The 17,621-nt window shown below is 32.0% G+C and overlaps 1 protein-coding gene across 1 annotated transcript in view; it reads left to right on the top strand.

The window, feature by feature from the left end:
- LOC132739540 (ATP-binding cassette sub-family A member 2-like) overlaps positions 1–17,621 on the top strand; it is a 74,129-nt gene that overhangs the window by 5,611 nt on the left and 50,897 nt on the right. The window contains exons 3-8 of the mRNA XM_060727255.1: positions 2,311–2,404; positions 9,011–9,125; positions 14,799–14,956; positions 15,430–15,551; positions 16,659–17,000; positions 17,413–17,514. Coding sequence (XP_060583238.1) covers positions 2,311–2,404; positions 9,011–9,125; positions 14,799–14,956; positions 15,430–15,551; positions 16,659–17,000; positions 17,413–17,514 — 933 coding nt within the window. The remainder of the gene's footprint in view (positions 1–2,310; positions 2,405–9,010; positions 9,126–14,798; positions 14,957–15,429; positions 15,552–16,658; positions 17,001–17,412; positions 17,515–17,621) is intronic.

Below are 17,621 nucleotides of genomic sequence, written 5' to 3'. Positions count from 1 at the left end.
TAATTTCTTCATATAAAGGGTAAATCCAAGTATTGTAAACATTGTGGCGTTTTGAGACATTGATTTAAAGTTAGTATTGATATATAAATATTGATCAGTGTACTAGCTTTTACTATGTACAAAGTCAATTCACTAAAATGCCCGCAGGCAATGTTCGCTTTTATTTAGAATTAATCTTAATTATATATGTAATGAAATATTATATCATGCTATTTTAAAATGTTAATGTTAACTATAAAGCAGCCTTTGTTGTATATCCTGATACATTAAAGTTAGTCAGTTTAGTAATTTTAAATTCTCATTGAATTTACTTTGTACACAAAATGGTGTTGATGTATTGCCTTATTGGAAATGGGAATTGACCATGTGTAAAAGTTCTTTGTATGGCCATTTTTACCAACATTTTTTCAAAGATGGCCAAAGAAACACATCTTATAAAAAGCTTATTTCAGATATAACAATATAAATATCCCTGTACTTTACAAGGATGCATTAATACATTAAAATATTAATTTAAGGCAAAAAGATATTCTGAGACTTTTGACAAAAAAAATCCCCCATTTTGTTATGTTTTTTGTCTTTGCAAAAGAAATACAAATATCTGCTTTACTATATACATTGTGTAAACGAAAAACAATATTTATATCAACCTAGCTAATCTACATTGTACCCATCATACTTTTTGGTGTAATAGCCATGCATCAGTTTTTTTTATCAAGATAAATCTGTGTCACCGGATTTTAAACAAAAGAATATTTTAAAAACATTTATATTTTTCTTTACAAAAATTATTTATTTAAAGTATCTAAATATTCAAATGGAAACGCAAAAGCCAGTCTTAATGGGTACTTTAAGGCCAGACAAAGGGATAAAGAAAGATTAGGGGTCACAAACATCAAACACTTACTAGGTAATAATATGTTTACTCTGAATGGCTGATGGGGGTATTTTAATTATCTTTGTCAATAACATCAACCATTTACCAAATAATGTTGTCTGATATTGTTGAATTTGGTGCAACTTTGAAAATGACAAAGATGGGAATTTATAGGGTGTGAATATCTGTGGCGTGTCTGAGCATGAGTCAAAAGGGCATTTCTATTCTGAGATAAAGTAAGAGAGTGACAGTTAACATAGTGTTACCTTGTGCTACTATTATATGATAATTGTCACTTTATTTTAGGTGGAAACTGAGATAAATATATTATCTAAACACAGTCCCGAAATTGAAATAAATGTATTATCTCAACACAGTCCTTTAGTTTTAGGTGAGAAACTGAGATAAATGTATTATTTCAACAGTCACTTTGTTTTAGGTGAGAAACTGAGATAAATGTATTATTTCAACACAGTCACTTTGTTTTAGGTGAGAAACTGAGATAAATGTATTATCTCAACACAGTCCCTTAGTTTTAGGTGAGAAATTGAGATAAATGTATTATTTCAACACAGTCCCTTAGTTTTAGGTGAGAAACTGAGATAAATGTATTATTTCAACATTCACTTTGTTTTAGGTGAGAAACTGAGATAAATATATTATCTCAACACAGTCACTTAGTTTTAGGTGAGAAACTGAGATAAATGTATTATTTCAACACAGTCACTTTGTTTTAGGTGAGAAACTGAGATAAATGTATTATTTCAACACAGTCACTTTGTTTTAGGTGAGAAACTGAGATAAATATATTATCTCAACACAGTCACTTAGTTTTAGGTGAGAAACTGAGATAAATGTATTATTTCAACACAGTCACTTTGTTTTAGGTGAGAAACTGAGATAAATATATTATCTCAACACAGTCACTTTGTTTTAGGTGAGAAACTGAGATAAATGTATTATTTCAACACAGTCACTTTGTTTTAGGTGAGAAACTGAGATAAATGTATTATTTCAACACAGTCACTTTGTTTTAGGTGAGAAACTGAGATAAATATATTATCTCAACACAGTCACTTAGTTTTAGGTGAGAAACTGAGATAAATGTATTATTTCAACACAGTCACTTTGTTTTAGGTGAGAAACTGAGATAAATGTATTATTTCAACACAGTCACTTAGTTTTAGGTGAGAAACTGAGATAAATGTATTATTTCAACACAGTCACTTTGTTTTAGGTGAGAAACTGAGATAAATGTATTATTTCAACACAGTCACTTTGTTTTAGGTGAGAAACTGAGATAAATACAGATGTTATATTTTTCAAAATCGAAATACATCTGCAACTTATAAACATGAATATTCTGTATATATATTGAAAAAAAATGTTTCAACTATACTATCATTTATATGTAATAATGTACATTTTTGCAGTTTGTGTTACTGTTTGAGCTGTTCATACCACTGGTGCTGTTTGTGATTCTTCTGTCAATCAGAAAGAGGGAGTTACCATCTCCTCAAAGAACACGTATGTATATATATCATATATAATCTTGTTTTTAAGTACATGTACTTTAATTGAGTGCTGCACACAAGTGGGATGACTAGCCTAGGTAACTTGTTTGAAGCCTGGCCAGCTTGGACACCTCACTAAACTCTTGACTGCTTAATTTTTTTACAAAAAAAAAAATAACATTTTGGCCAATGGGTAAGAGTTATGAACCAGTCAAAGTTATAAATCAAAATCACTTCTACCTCATCCTTGGGGAAAACTTTCTATAAAATTATCTATATATAATTTGTGCTTCTATTTTATTTCCAGGAAGACATGTGTTTCAATTCTAGTGTAGATTGTTATTATACCTTTAAATTTTGACTTTCTGATTTTCTCTACAGGTTGGGTTCTAAGGAGGGTGATAAATTGTAAAATCAAAGTCCCTGCTTATCCCCGGGGCTGGAGGGCCATGCAACAATGTTTGATTTTTAGTCCCCTACCGGTTTAACCGGAGGGGACTTTAGGTTTACCCTCCGTCCGTCTGTCCGTCTGTCTGTCTGTCCGTCTGTCTGTCCGTCTGTCTGTCTGTCTGTCAGTCTGTCAGTCCGTCAGTCCGTCCGTCCACAAAACTGGATCCCGCGATAACGCAAAAAGTACTGAAAATATTTTTATGAAAAACTTGATATATGGATAGATGGCAGTATGGAGATTATGCACGTCTTTTTTTTTTCTTCCTATGTTGAAAATTCTGGTTGCTATGGCAACAAATAGTCTGAAAATATGGCAAATTTAACACATAAACTGGATCCAGTGATAACTCAAAAAGTACTGAAAATATTTTTATGAAACTTGAAATATGGGTAGATGGCAGTCTGGAGATTATGCACATCTTTTTCTTTTCTTCCTATGTTGAAAATTCTGGTTGCTATGGCAACAAATAGCCTGAATTTCAAGATTTCTGATTTAAATTTTTCAGCTTTTTCACTATATGTTCTTTATTTCTTAAGGTGTTTACTTCAAACTTTAAATATAAGTTTCTGGTCATCAACCACATCATATGTGACAAGGTTTATAACTCTAGCACAAAAAATATCAGTATTACCTCCCTTGAACTTAGATTTTTTAGGGGAAAAAATGTTGTCTTTTTTAAATAACTTCTTTATTTCCTAATGTATCTACTTCAAACTTCATATATATGTTTCTTATTATCACTCGACATTTTTGAGAAGGTTAAATACTCTAGCAAGACTATTTCCAGAATTATGTCCCCCTTGAACTTAGATTTTTTTCGAGAAACTGGTATTTTCACTCCAACTTCTTCATTCCTTATAGGATTTACTTTAAAATCCCACATCGTAATAATATGACAAGGTTGTATAAACATAATTTCCTTACTAAGCATGGAAACTTAACACATTACTGTGATATAGACAAATTTTTTTTATTATGTTTTGTGGTTGATATTTTCAAATACAGACTTCATCCTCAAATTCATTATAAATGGCAATACACAGGAGTGTATGACAATTAAAGAACTTTTTGAGGGACCGGTAGGGGACTACTGTATTGCCCGCAATACTATCAAATGCTTGTTTTAATTAGGAAAAAACTAAAATTTAATGTTTGATGGATATTATCACATCTGAAGTATATAAATAACATATGGGTTTGTGGGTAACAGTAAAAATATCATCCCAAGGAAAATACTGTTACCCGAGGCTGAATTTGTCAACTTAATCTAACTGTAACAAAAGTAAACCAAGAGAAGCAATAACTAAACTGTCCTTACCTTGCAATAGGCCTACTTGAGAAGCTGTTTTTCTTTTATTCTTTAGGCAAGTGATATCTACCAGTCATAAACATAAAATAAGCTGTGTTTTATTTAGAAAACAAAACACTAACCCATTTATAAGGTTATGATCTGTGAAATCTGATCCTTCTGCATCCAGAATATTCTTCACATGGTTTTTGACAAAGTGCATTTAGAAAATAACAATGATATCCTACAGATGTCTGTCCATCAACTCTGTCTGTAACGTTTCACTGGTTAAAATTGTTAAATAATCCTTTGTTGCATGCTTTAATCGTCCGCATGTTCCAGTTTGACACAAAATTATACAAATTACAATTACTTCTGTTGAAAACGGATGTTTCCTTTTGACTATTCAACAAAAAGATATTTTATACTCGAAAGGAACTCTAGGGTGCAAAGAACTAAATTTTATGAGAGTAATAGTTACTTCGGCGATGCCCTATCGTCGAAAATAAGAATGAATCGAGACAAAAATGGCGGCCATTTTATTTCATATATTTAGAAAATAGACCACGTGACCAGATTTAATACTGTTAAAAAATACTGTTACCTATGTAACAGTACAAAATTCTTAGTCACGTGGTACACTTGCATTAACAGTAAGAATAACTCCCAGAGGCCTATGGGAAATTAACATTACGAAAAAAGTGAGGGGTAATAAACAAGTTTATTTACTCGTATTTAAGATAGTGCCATGAAATACAGACTTGCTATGCCACAAGTCCTTGTAGTTTGACCATACTGTTCTAGTGTGGTATTTTAATTTTGGGAACCCTGAAATTTATCAAATTAATAAATTTATTACACAAATTCTGTGGTATGAGATTGAAGTGCTATGTACTGTTGTGAGAACAGTTGAAATTATTTGAATAATAAAAGGAATAATAAAAGCATTTTGCTTCTTCTCTTGGGAAAGCTTGAATAATTAATTTCTCACATATGATTTTAATATACTTTATGAAAAGTTTTCTAAGCAAGTGAAGTTATAAATACTTGCTGAGAGCAACATGCATATTGCACATGTGATAATTGGCTTTGAGATAAAACAGTTACACTTAGTCTTTGAAATATTGTTTACATTATTAAACAAGATCTATTTTAATGCTGCAACATTTTCAGGTTTCCCTGGATAGTGTATATGTATAATGAACTTAAACTGAATGAAGACCTACTGGGTAAATAGCAGGGAAAGTTACATGTGTTATGCAATGAAATAGATACCGTATTAAATACTCATTCCAAGGTTGAAGCAAATTATTATGAACTCTGTACATGCATTTCTTGTTACTAAGTAAAGTTTGCTGACCTCATGTAATTCCCATAGACTGTCTCATGATGAAGGTAAAAGCTAAAAGTAAAATATTTTAAAAGATATGAGATCTGATCAATAATAATGTTATTTTTTGCTCTCGTTGACTTGCCCACATTTGAATTTGGAACTCACCATTATAGAATTAGGGTAGTCCAGGGAATTTAGAATTTCAGCAGCCAACAGTCATTATTTAATGTTTAGGTTATATGTCTACAAATAAAACTTCTATCTTTATAAAACCATTTTGTTAAATAGAGAAACATTTTCTAATTACACTGTGTATTTTACTGTAGGTAAATTTATTAAGAATGAAATGAACTCTTTTTGCCTCACCGAGATGACTCATTTCTTCCTTGGAGCTGTTATTGTGATATATTGTTAAATAATTTTTTATGTTGCTCAAAAACTTGATTATTTTCTGAATCAATATTCTTTAAGTAACAATTCTAAAAATATTTAATTGACAATAATTAGTACAATGGATAGTCATATCCTGGAGAAAAAAGCTTTAGTAACTAACATGATAACAATTGTTAAATGAATAAACAGATTAGTGTATGTCATTATTCTTTATTATTTTCCTCGTCCAGGTATAAAGTTTACTTAAAAATGACATTTTGTTCCCTAAGCCTGCAGAAAGTGACTGAATCAAACCATGAGACCAGTGCAAAACAACATTTGCTATTCTGTCAGTAAATATTTTGAAATATATAAGAAATGATTTTGTCCAGATTTAGTCCAATTTATTTATAGATATTTACTGTTGCAAGCGTTAACGCATTTATTTATTGATATTCTTATCTCAATTTGAAAGGTTTGGCAAATTGACACAATTTAATGCAACATTATTTTGTATGGTAAGTGAATGAAAACTTATCGAAAGGTTTGTTTGTTGTTTGATATCTCTTGACTTGACAAATTTTTATGTTTTCTTTTAAGGTATCAAATTACAAAATTTTGTTGATTATCAGAGATAACTACAATCTTAAAAGTCATTGCTCTTTGTTTACTCATTATTATGCAACTAGTAACATTTCTCTTAACCCTTGCACTACTGTATATATGCTATGAATTTGCCGTCTTTACAATTTTGAACTTTTTATTAATAATATGAGAAGTAAGCACGGGAGGTTAATATATAATATATTAATGCATCAGTAATAATCCCATCCCCAGGCACAACTGACACTGACGTTAAGATTATCAACCGCCCATCCTAAGCTGCAGCTATTGTCAGATGGTAAAATCTCCCAAAATTTTATTTTGATCTGCCCCTTTAGTTTATACAAATACAAATTTATTTTAGTTTGATTGTGTTGTTAGCTATAAGCTTATTGAAACTCTCTCAAGTACGTTCCCATGAACCAACCAGTACTAAGCAATGAATGTAAAGTTTCTTGCTCAAGGAAACAACGGCTTGCCCCTTACAGGGTTTGAACCCATGCGGTCAGCAATCCTTAGATTACTAGTCTGACGCGTTAACCACTCGGTCACGCCGCCATTCAATGTCCGTTTCATCAGTTATTGCAAGTACTGCAACTACTGCCCCTGATGTGGGGGCCAGGGTTGCAATTAATAGTTGCAGTCATCATTAATGAGTCTGATCTTTTATGTGACATTGTTTCCCCTATGAACATTTCAAAAATGATCCTACATTAATAGAACTATCATAGTATAAATTTAAAACCCCTTGAAATCCATACATATGCATATATTTTTAATGACAAGCTATTTAGCTTTAAGACAAGTAGTAACATGAAACTGTGATACTGTTCTAAAAATATAATTATAGCTAATAATAATAGCTGTAACTTAATCTATGCACTTCATTTCAGTCTGAATCATATCAGGAAATTAAAGATTTTAAAAAAACAATACTTTCCTAAAATAAGATATTTTATTAGTTTCATTAATTTTCTATGTTGATAATAACTTGCTTGTATTTCCTGTACAGGGCATGTTTGATTTGTGACTTCATTTCTAGCTTCCCTCAATTAGGGAGACCATCAGATTTATATTCCAGAGGTTGCTGGTTCAATCCTTGGGCAAGGCAGAATTTCACTATGACAATCAATCTTTTACATTGATGGTTGAGTGTAATTTCCATTGTCTCTCTCACATCATATAGGATTAGGAGTCAATCTCTTGTGGAGATTTTGGTAATTATTGAGCCAATTAAGTGAACTGACAGGTGAGATATGACCAAGCATGTGGTAAAATTGGCATAATAACAAACAGTCACCTGTCATACATTATTATCCATAATTTCTTCAAGCAACATTTTCTCCCATGCCAATTGATAGATTTTAACCAAACTACATAGGAAAGGTGTTTCAAAATGCAGTCTAAGAACTTTTTGTGAGATCTACAAAGCAAAACTTCAGACATTTGGTATGTAGCATTACCAAGTGGTCCAAAAGTTGGTGATAGTCACTTATTTTACATAGACTTAATTACATGAAAAACCGTTTATGTATTTTTATCTGAACTTGTACAGACCAGGAATTGGATATTTAGAATGTTGCATTGATGAAATAACCTCATTTATTTATGTATCATGCTCACACGGTCAAAATTGGCAATCCCTAAAATTTAATTAGACTTAAATTTGTAACTTAAACATGTATGACAAAAATCTTTTAGAAACTTAAAGGTCTGTAGCTAATATACTTTATCAGGTATGTAGCCTACTGCTTAGTGGTCTTCTGCAAAAGTTCTATACATCATAGCCCTACAATCAAAATAGCATTGCTCTTAGGTGGACTCAGTTGTGAAGGAAATTTTTTTTTGTTTTTTTCTAACTTATACATTTGGTTCAAAGAATTGTCTAGTGCAGCTCTCTAAATCATACTCTGGTCTCCAGAATTAGCTCTGTCCTTAGAAATATTATATCTACTTTTCCATCTACTCAGGTTAGCAATATAAGCCTACAAGAGCTTCTTAATTGTTATATTGAAATCCCATACATTTCCTAATACAAAGTATGACTAGTTTAATGAATAAAGGCACAGACAGCTGGTGCACTTAATGCACTGCATATATTTACTTATAATGATGAGTAATTTATTATAATATATGTCTCATCATCTGTCCAATTGTTTAGATAAGTGAAATACTGTACTGTTATAGAGGTTAAATTCTGACCTATATATACATATGTATATCAGTAGGAACTTCATTATAGGAAATTAAAATATTTCACTAATTTCATGACTGTGACAACATACAAAAAAAATGCAGTTGCAGACTTACAAAATAAATATATGTGATTTCTCATTGCATGATATAAGCTTGACTTTTCCAAAGAAAACATTTAGCTTTATTTACAGTCATGGTGTCATTCCCATTGCCGTTGCTGTCTGCAATCTTAAAAATTTGTCATTATTTTTTACATGAAATGTCCTCTTTTTTAGTCACAACAATCCTTTAAGTAGACCAGACTAGTAAATTATAATATTTTTAGAAGATGATGTTAGCTATTATATATATTTTTATGATTCTCATATATTTTCAGATTACTGGGGCATGCAAGCTTTGCCGTCATCAGGAGCTATACCCATAATGCAATCTTTCTGTGAGGAGAATAACCAGAAACATAATGCTTCAGATCCACATTCTAAGATTAATCGGTAATTTAACAATTATAATATTAGCTTAGAATTTTGAACTTGCTAAAATATTTATTATATGCGTTTCAGATTAGTTCATCAATGAAAACTCAAGAAATATCACAATGTTTAAGCCAGTGAATAATGGAATTTGGTTAACATTCTATTTATTGAAAGATAAAGCAAAGAAGAATGAAGTGTAGTTTTGATATCATAAAATAAAGAATCATTCTGGTTAAATTTGAGACAAAAACATTAAATAGATTTCATGAGAAAATATGTAAGTCCCTGTGTATAGTTGTTTTTTACTCAATTGTTTTAAGAAGAGAGCTATTCTAATCAATGTGGTGGAATTATTCTTAAAATGTTGTTAACTTTTTTGTCCAATCAGTGTTAACTATTAAATAAATTTTCTTGGAACTTCATAACATGCCTTCAGGATCATGACAGAATGTCACTTACCAAGTCTCTAACTGTAGTAGAGCATGCTTTTTTTTTGTCTTCATGTAACGTATATGAACTTTGTTTTTATTTCCTTATGTCTGAAAGATGCACAATTGGGTTAAATAGGAATCTTTCAACATTAAAGCTGGAAAGTTACTATAAATTTTGTTCTTTAACATGTTCGATAGATATAAATTCCAATTAAAACAATGTTTGCTCTATCTTGAGAAATAATGAAATATTTTGATGTCATCCCAGGTTTCTACTATGTTTATTACTGATAACATTATAGAAAGTATCATATCTGACTTAACTTCGAGACAAATTTTCAAATTATCTCCACAGGTAGTTGCTAAATTGTCTACCTGATAAAGTGTTGGTAAATAAAAACATTAATATGCTCTTCAGAAGTACATTGTAAATGTGTAAACTGAAGTGATATAAATCTTGGCCTTGTAAGTGTAATATATGACGTGCATGCCATTGAGATATTACGTAACTAATACAATAAATATCCATATTGTACTAGATTATAACCCATGCTTAAACATTGAAGTGCAGACAGGTTTCATCAACAAATTTTTGTATGATTTCTTAACAATTATTGGAAATAAAGAACATGCAAATTTTTAAAAGGAAAAAAAATATCATGAAATTTGTATAGAAAAATTATAAATGCAGCGTAATGAATATTCTAGTAAATAAACAAACATGTGATGTGTCATAATGAAATGGGTCACTTGTTATCAACATCAGCTGAATTGATTATTTTATGATGTTGAGGACTGCTGGTAATCTAATGCATTGATTATCCATTACATAGTGAGGATTTATAGGCATCCAATAAAGTATGCTGCTGTTGGAATGAAGATGTTTCAATGAAAATCAACAGTTTGAATGGAGCTTGAGGGAATACAATCTAGTTGTTGATTATTATGTAATTTAGCTGCAGTGATTTCTGGATAGAACTCTGATCATGATATACAGGCAACGTATTTCCACAAGTATTGCAAACATTTGAAGAGTTATGGCCCTTGATGTGTCATAACCTTTGTGCCATGTCCAAGTTTAATGGTTCTAATAAGATATTAACATCTCTTTATAGTTTTAACTATGGCATGTCAGTAATTCTGTGGTTTCATTTATTTACCTTTTAGACCATCAAGTATATTTTGCTATACTTTATTTTCAGGGTTGGTCTCAAAATTTAAATTTTACTGCCAACAAAGCGTTTGTTATTAAAAAAACTGCTCTTAAAATAGGTTATGTCATGAAGATGTTTAAAGTTTATCTTTTATCATAGTTGAGTTTCTAAACTATTTACTGATAAAGATACTTACCTTAAAGCTACCTACCTCCATATGAGCCAAAAAGAAAATGCTAGAAAAACAACCTTAAGAAAAATGTACTAAGATTTTAAGAAAAGAAAAAATATTTATAAATCAAGTACTACTTTACATGTAACATACAATAAATTTTGCAGTATTTATCACCATATTTCTACTGTGTGACTAAAGCAGTAGGGGCGTTATTGTACATATTTTGACACCTATTTGGTAATTTACGAGGATTAAAAGTGCCTTTTGCATTGTGTAAAGTCTATTTTCAAAATTTCTGAAATTAGCAAGCCGCTTTAACCGTTGCTCCTCTGTTTCTCCAATTTTGGCACAAATGTTACATCAACAAGGTGTTATTCAGAACCCATGCTGCAGATTTTCTGCCTCAAATCCCCTAATGTTACAGTCACACTTGAAGGTCAAATGTAGGACAATTTTGTGCGAGTCATATAACTCCTATTCTCTGAAAGGTTTCTTCAAATTTGGCTCAAATGTTCATATCAGGAAAGTGATATATATGCAGAACCCATGTGGCCACTGTGCCAGTTCAAGGTCACATTTGAAGGTAAAATGTCAGACAAAGTCATTTTCTTACTATAAAACCTTAACTTATTTTTGAAGGATTATCTTCAAACGTAGGTCAAATGTTCACCTCAGCATGGTAATATGCAGAACTTATGCTGTAGCTCTGCAGACTGAAGGTCAAGGTCCCAGTCACCCTTGAAGGTCAAATGTCAGACAGTTTTGGGTCCACTCTATTAATCCTTTATGTCCTAAAGATGGTTGGTTATTTGTCACTCCTGTGACAGCACTGCTTCACACTTTACAATGGCAATTGAAAAGTCATGGGCCCAGTAATTTATATTATCCTTTCAATCTGATACAATAAGATATCTTCAAGCTATTTTTAGCTCACCTGTCACAAAGTGACAGGGTGAGCTTTTGTGTTGCTTTTCGTCCGGCGTCCGTCCGTCCGTAAACTTTTACTTTAAATGACATCTCCTCATAAACCACTAAGCCAATTTCATCCAAACTTCACAGGAATGTTCCTTTGATGGTCACCTTTAAAAATTGTTCAAAGAATTCCATTCCATGCAGAACTCTGGTTGCCATGGCAACCGAAAGAAAAAACTTTAAATATCTTCTTTTTAAAAAACCCTAAGAGCTAGAGCTTAGATATTTGTCATGAAACATCTTCTAATAAGTGTCTACCAAGTTTGTTCAAATAAAAGCCCTGGGGTCAAAATTGGCCCCGCCCCAGGGGGTCATTGATTTTCCCTATATGCATATAGTAAAATCTTAAAAAATCTTCTTTAAAAGAACTCAAAGAGCTTGAGCTAAGATATTTAGCATGAAACATGTTCTAATGGTTGTCTACCAAGTTTGTTCAAATAAAAGCCCTGGGGTCAAAATTGGCCCTGCCCCGGGGGTCATTGATTTTCCTTATATGTGTACAGCAAAAACTTAAAAAAATTTCTTTTAAAGAAACTCAAAGAGCTAGAGTTTAGATATTTAGCATGAAACATGTTCTATTGAGTGTCTACCAAGTTTGTTCAAATAAAAGCCCTTGGGTCAAAATTGGCCCCGCCCCAGGGGGTCTTTGATTTTCCCTTTATAGTAAAAACTTTAAAAATCTTCTTTTAAAGAACCGTAAGAGCTAGAGCTAAGATATTTAACATGAAACATCTTCTAATGAGTGTCTACCAAGTCTGTTCAAATAAAAGCTCTGGGGTCAAAATTGGCCCCGCCCCAGGGGGTCATTGATTTTCCCTATATGCATATATAAAAAATTTAAAAAATCTATTTTGAAAAAACCCAAATAGCTAGAGTTTAGATATTAGGCATGAAACATCTTCTAGTGAGTGTCTACCAAGTTTGTTCAAATAAAAGCCCTGGGCTCAAAATTGGCCCCGCCCCAGGGGGTCATTGATTTTCCCTTTATGCATATAGTAAAAACTTAAAAATCTTCTATTAAAGAACTCAAAGAGCTAGAGCTAAGATATGAAGCATGAAACATATTCTAATTGGTGTCTACCAAGTTTGTTTAAATAAAAGCCCTGGGGTCAAAATTGTCCCCGCCCCAGGCGGTCATTGATTTTCCCTATATGCATATAGTAAAAACTTATAAAATCTTCTTTTAAAGAACTCAAAGAGCTTGAGCTAAGATCTTTAGCATGAAACATGTTCTAATGGGTGTCTACCAAGTTTGTTCAAATAAAAGCCCTGGGGTCAAAATTGGCCCTGCCCCGGGGGTCATTGATTTTCCTTATATGTGTATAGCAAAAACTTAAAAAATCTTCTTTGAAAAAACCCAAATAGCTAGAGTTTAGATATTAAGCATGAAACATCTTCTAGTGAGTGTCTACCAAGTTTGTTCAAATAAAAGCCCTTGGGTCAAAATTGGCCCCGCCCCAGGGGGTCTTTGATTTTCCCTATATGCATATAGTAAAAACTTTAAAAATCTTCTTTTAAAAAACCCTAAGAGTTAGAGCTAAGATATTTAACATGAAACATGTTCTAATGAGTGTCTACCAAGTTTGTTCAAATAAAAGCCCTAGGGTCAAAATTGGCCCCGCCCCAGGGGGTCATTGATTTTCCCTATATGCATATAGTAAAAACTTTAAAAAATTTCTTTTAAAGAAACTCAAAGAGCTAGAGTTTAGATATTTAGCATGAAACATGTTCTAATTGGTGTCTACCAAGTTTGTTCAAATAAAAGCCCTGGGGTCAAAATTGGCCCCGCCCCGGGGGTCATTGATTTTCCTTAAATGTATATAGCAAAAACTTAAAAAATCTTCTTTGAAAAAAACAAAATAGATGGAGTTTAGATATTAAGCATGAAACATTTTCTAGTGAGTGTCTACAAAGTTTGTTCAAATAAAAGCCCTGGAGTCAAAATTGGCCCCGCACCGGGTGTTATTGATTTTCCTTATATTTGTATAGCAAAAACTTAAAAAATCTTCTTTGAAAAAACCCAAATAGCTAGAGTTTAGATATTAAGCATGAAACATCTTCTAGTAATTGTCTACTAAGTTTGTTCAAATAAAAGCCCTGGGGTCAAAATTGGCCCTGCCCCAGGGGTGTCATTAGTTTAAACTATATGTGTATAGTAAAAACTTATAAAATCTTCTTTTAAAAAAACCCAATGAGCTAGAGCTTAGATGTTTAGCATGAAACATCTTCTTATGGGTGGCTACTAAGTTTGTTCAAATAAAAGCGGTAGATCGTCGTTTTTCATTATATGTGTGTAGTAAAAACTTAACATCGTGAAACATCTTCTAATGGTTGTCTTCCAAGTTTGTTCAAATAAAAGCCCCGGGGTTTAAACTGGCCCTGCTCCGGGTGCCTTTATACAGGTGAGCGACCTCAGGGCCATCATGGCCCTCTTGTTTGTGTTTCAAGGAACATTTCCAAGAGTATTAATTTGATATTATCAATATTAGAATACATTTAAAACATATTTATACTGAGAAATGGTGAAAAGTATATTGATTTTCTCCATTTTAAGAAGATTGTGGATAGTTTGCTCATTTCTGATCAGGTTTTGTGTAAATTATAGAGACATCTATCAATGATGTTCATTTCTTTATATAGCATTCTTCTCAAACATGTAGTTTAAGAGGGAAAAATATCCATGTAAGCCAAGAGGATTGTAAAAGAATGATGTAGCTTTAATCTATGGTGATGTAGAAATGTATAGTGTAATATAATAGCAACTAAGAATATAGTGAAATGAATAGTATATTATGTTACAAAATAGAATGTAGGGAAACAAAGAAGATATTATGTAACAAAATAGTATGATTTTATAGAGAAATGAATTGTTTATTACATGTATGTAACAAATTAGTATATAGGGTTACAATATTAGTTGATATTGATGACTGAATGTTTATTTTATTCATGTTTACAGTGCCACAGAGTTTCTGCAGAAGTTACAGACATTGGGGACACAACATAATTTCTTCTACCCGGGCTACACACCGAGGGAGATGGAACAGTTACCATACATTTATAAACAAATTCTAGAAGAACCAACTTCTCTACAACAGTCATTTCAAAAAGCCACTGGTAAGTGTTTTGTATGTCAAGCCACTGGTAAGTGTTTTGTTTGTCAGAGTTTATTCAAGTGAAGATGCAGTATTCCTTTATTAAAAGTTAATTTTTGTGTCATGTATTTTTGTTGTTGTTGGTAAAGTGTGACAGCAAGGTGATGGTCACACAAAGTGTAGTATTCTGCTACGCTAGTTTGATTTGTAGTCTAATGATGCCAGTTTTGCTGACCTGGAAAGTATTTTTCTTGAGTTACATGTACATGTATATCTAATGTAGAAATATTTTGAATGTATTATGATTACATTGTTGAAATTGTTACTAACTTAAGCAAAACAAACAAACAAAACAATCTCTTTTTTTATGCTTAATGTAGTCTATTTTAAACATTGAAATATTACTTTTACAAGTTTATACCAATATCAATGTCCTCTTTCAAAAAGGTGGACAATTGTCTCATGTAATATCACTGTATCATATATCTTTTACAGATTTTAAGCTGGTTAAATTGTTTACATCAACAACAAGATTAAGAAGTTATCTCACAAACAATCTATCCATGCCTAGCAGTGATGTTGATGCTATTCTAAATTCCACTGTCAATGTTAAAGAGGTAAAAACTTGTCGTGTGACATAACATCATAAATTGAATATGAAAATGATATGATTTATTTTTACCTTGAAACCACTTCCACTACACTTAACAAGACTGATCAGTTGAGCATTTCCCCACAACAATCTGTCTGCTGTATAGAGGTTGTGAAACAATGAGCGCTTTACTTTTAATGATTGATTGTACACCGCTTTTAAGGATTGATTGTACGCCTACCTTCAAAGCTTTGAGTCAAATCTAAGAGGATATATATCTGTGGCGGCATGGCCAAGTGGTTAACACTTCGGACTAGTAATCTTATGATCGCTAGCTGCATGGGTTCAAACCCTGACAGGGGCAAGTTGTTGTTTCCTTGAGCAAGAAACTTTACACTCATTGCTCAGTACTGGTTGGTTCCAGGAAGGATTCGAAAGTGTGTTTATAAGCTAATAGCTTCCTACACAATCAAACTAAAATGAATTCTGTATAAACCAAATCTATGAGGACTCTACCAAGAAATAAATTGTTTGGCTCAGTGGTGAAGAGCATTGTAACATTCACTGACTTATGTGGGGGAGGTCAGGAGTTCAAAGCTCAGTCGTGGCAGGATCTTCTCTGATGCACTTGCAACTTTCAGTTACAAACTAAAATTGTTCGTAACAAAATTTATACAAATATCACATTAAAGTAGTATTGATGATTGACATGATACTTTACCATATCATATTATATTGACATGGACCAATCAGAGAACTACCACAAATAAAGAGTGAAAAATACGGAATGAATCAGAATTACTGTAATAATAGACTTGTTTGAACCAGCTAATGATAGGACCTGTAACTTACAGCACATATTGCTGACATTACACCATTAAATGATACTTAAAACATGTAATTAAAAGTGCCTGGTTATACAAATGTATAAGTGCTTTGTAGGCAGTTTATGGGATACACCTGGAATATGTTATAACCATAAAATATCTGATTTTTTGTGAATTAAAACATTATCATTTAATATTTGGTTTCTGCGCAGATTTTTGTTTTTTCGATATCATCGTATATTTTATAATTAAAATTTCAAAATATACATCTAATGCTGTAATTTATTTCGTGATTACTTTTTCAGGTATATAAATTAGTGTTTGGCTCCTATCCTGACAGTGTAGATTACAGTAGGGTACGACGTAGTGTAGACAACTCACCAGCTTTACAGAATCTAAGAACCATCATGACATCAGCAAAATCCAAGAAAACTTCACTTTTAGAGCATTCTGTTCTTGTATCACAATTCATGTCAGAAATGATACCAGATTTCAAAAATGGAATCTTACATAGGCTCATGAACCAAAGTGCTCTGTGGAATGATTCCACTTTTACAGGATTTCTGTTTCATTTTCTTGGTATTGAGGCAGGAGAATTTCCGTTGCCCAAAACCTTGAGCCCTGAGGAAGTTGCAGAGCTTCTGAAGGTAAGTTGTTTTTTTGAAGTCACAATTAAAATTGAAATGAAATTCAGGTTTCAATGATGATAAAATGATTTGTGTTTATTCACCATGAACATTTTATAAAGGTTATGCTAAATTGTATATTAAATAGCAATGTTACTATTTCTTAAATAATTTTATGTTGAGAGAAGGGAAGTTTTATGGCTTGATGCATGTAAAAGATTTCTAGAGATATCAGGTACTGCATCAAAAATACAATCTATTAATGTATTTGAAAGTAAACTATTTGAAGTATGAAGTGTAGACTTTATCAAAGTAGACTGCTCAAGTTTAATGTGTAAACAGCATTATTTACTGTTAGAATGGTTTGAAAAATGGCTACATACTGCATTGATAAATGATATAATAATATATATTATAATATACTGTATTTCAGCTGATATTGCTGTCCCCGGAAGCTCTACATGAAGGTGCCTGTGACAGAGAGGAGCTACAGAAACTGTTGATTCCTCAACCTCCATATAATGTCTCATCACTGGTATGTATACAATGATCCAGTTGTCATAGAAACTAAGTTGTCATAGTAACCACTATCTAAGATGAGTTTTTAGTTGTAACTTTAGTTCATTTATACACAGTAAGAAA

This window comes from Ruditapes philippinarum, unplaced genomic scaffold (genome assembly GCF_026571515.1).
Source record: "Ruditapes philippinarum isolate M1 unplaced genomic scaffold, ASM2657151v2 ctg4270_1_1_1_1, whole genome shotgun sequence".
Lineage (NCBI taxonomy): Eukaryota > Metazoa > Mollusca > Bivalvia > Venerida > Veneridae > Ruditapes > Ruditapes philippinarum.
Note: the sequence above shows the minus strand (reverse complement) of the source record. Positions and strands in the feature narration are given on the sequence as shown.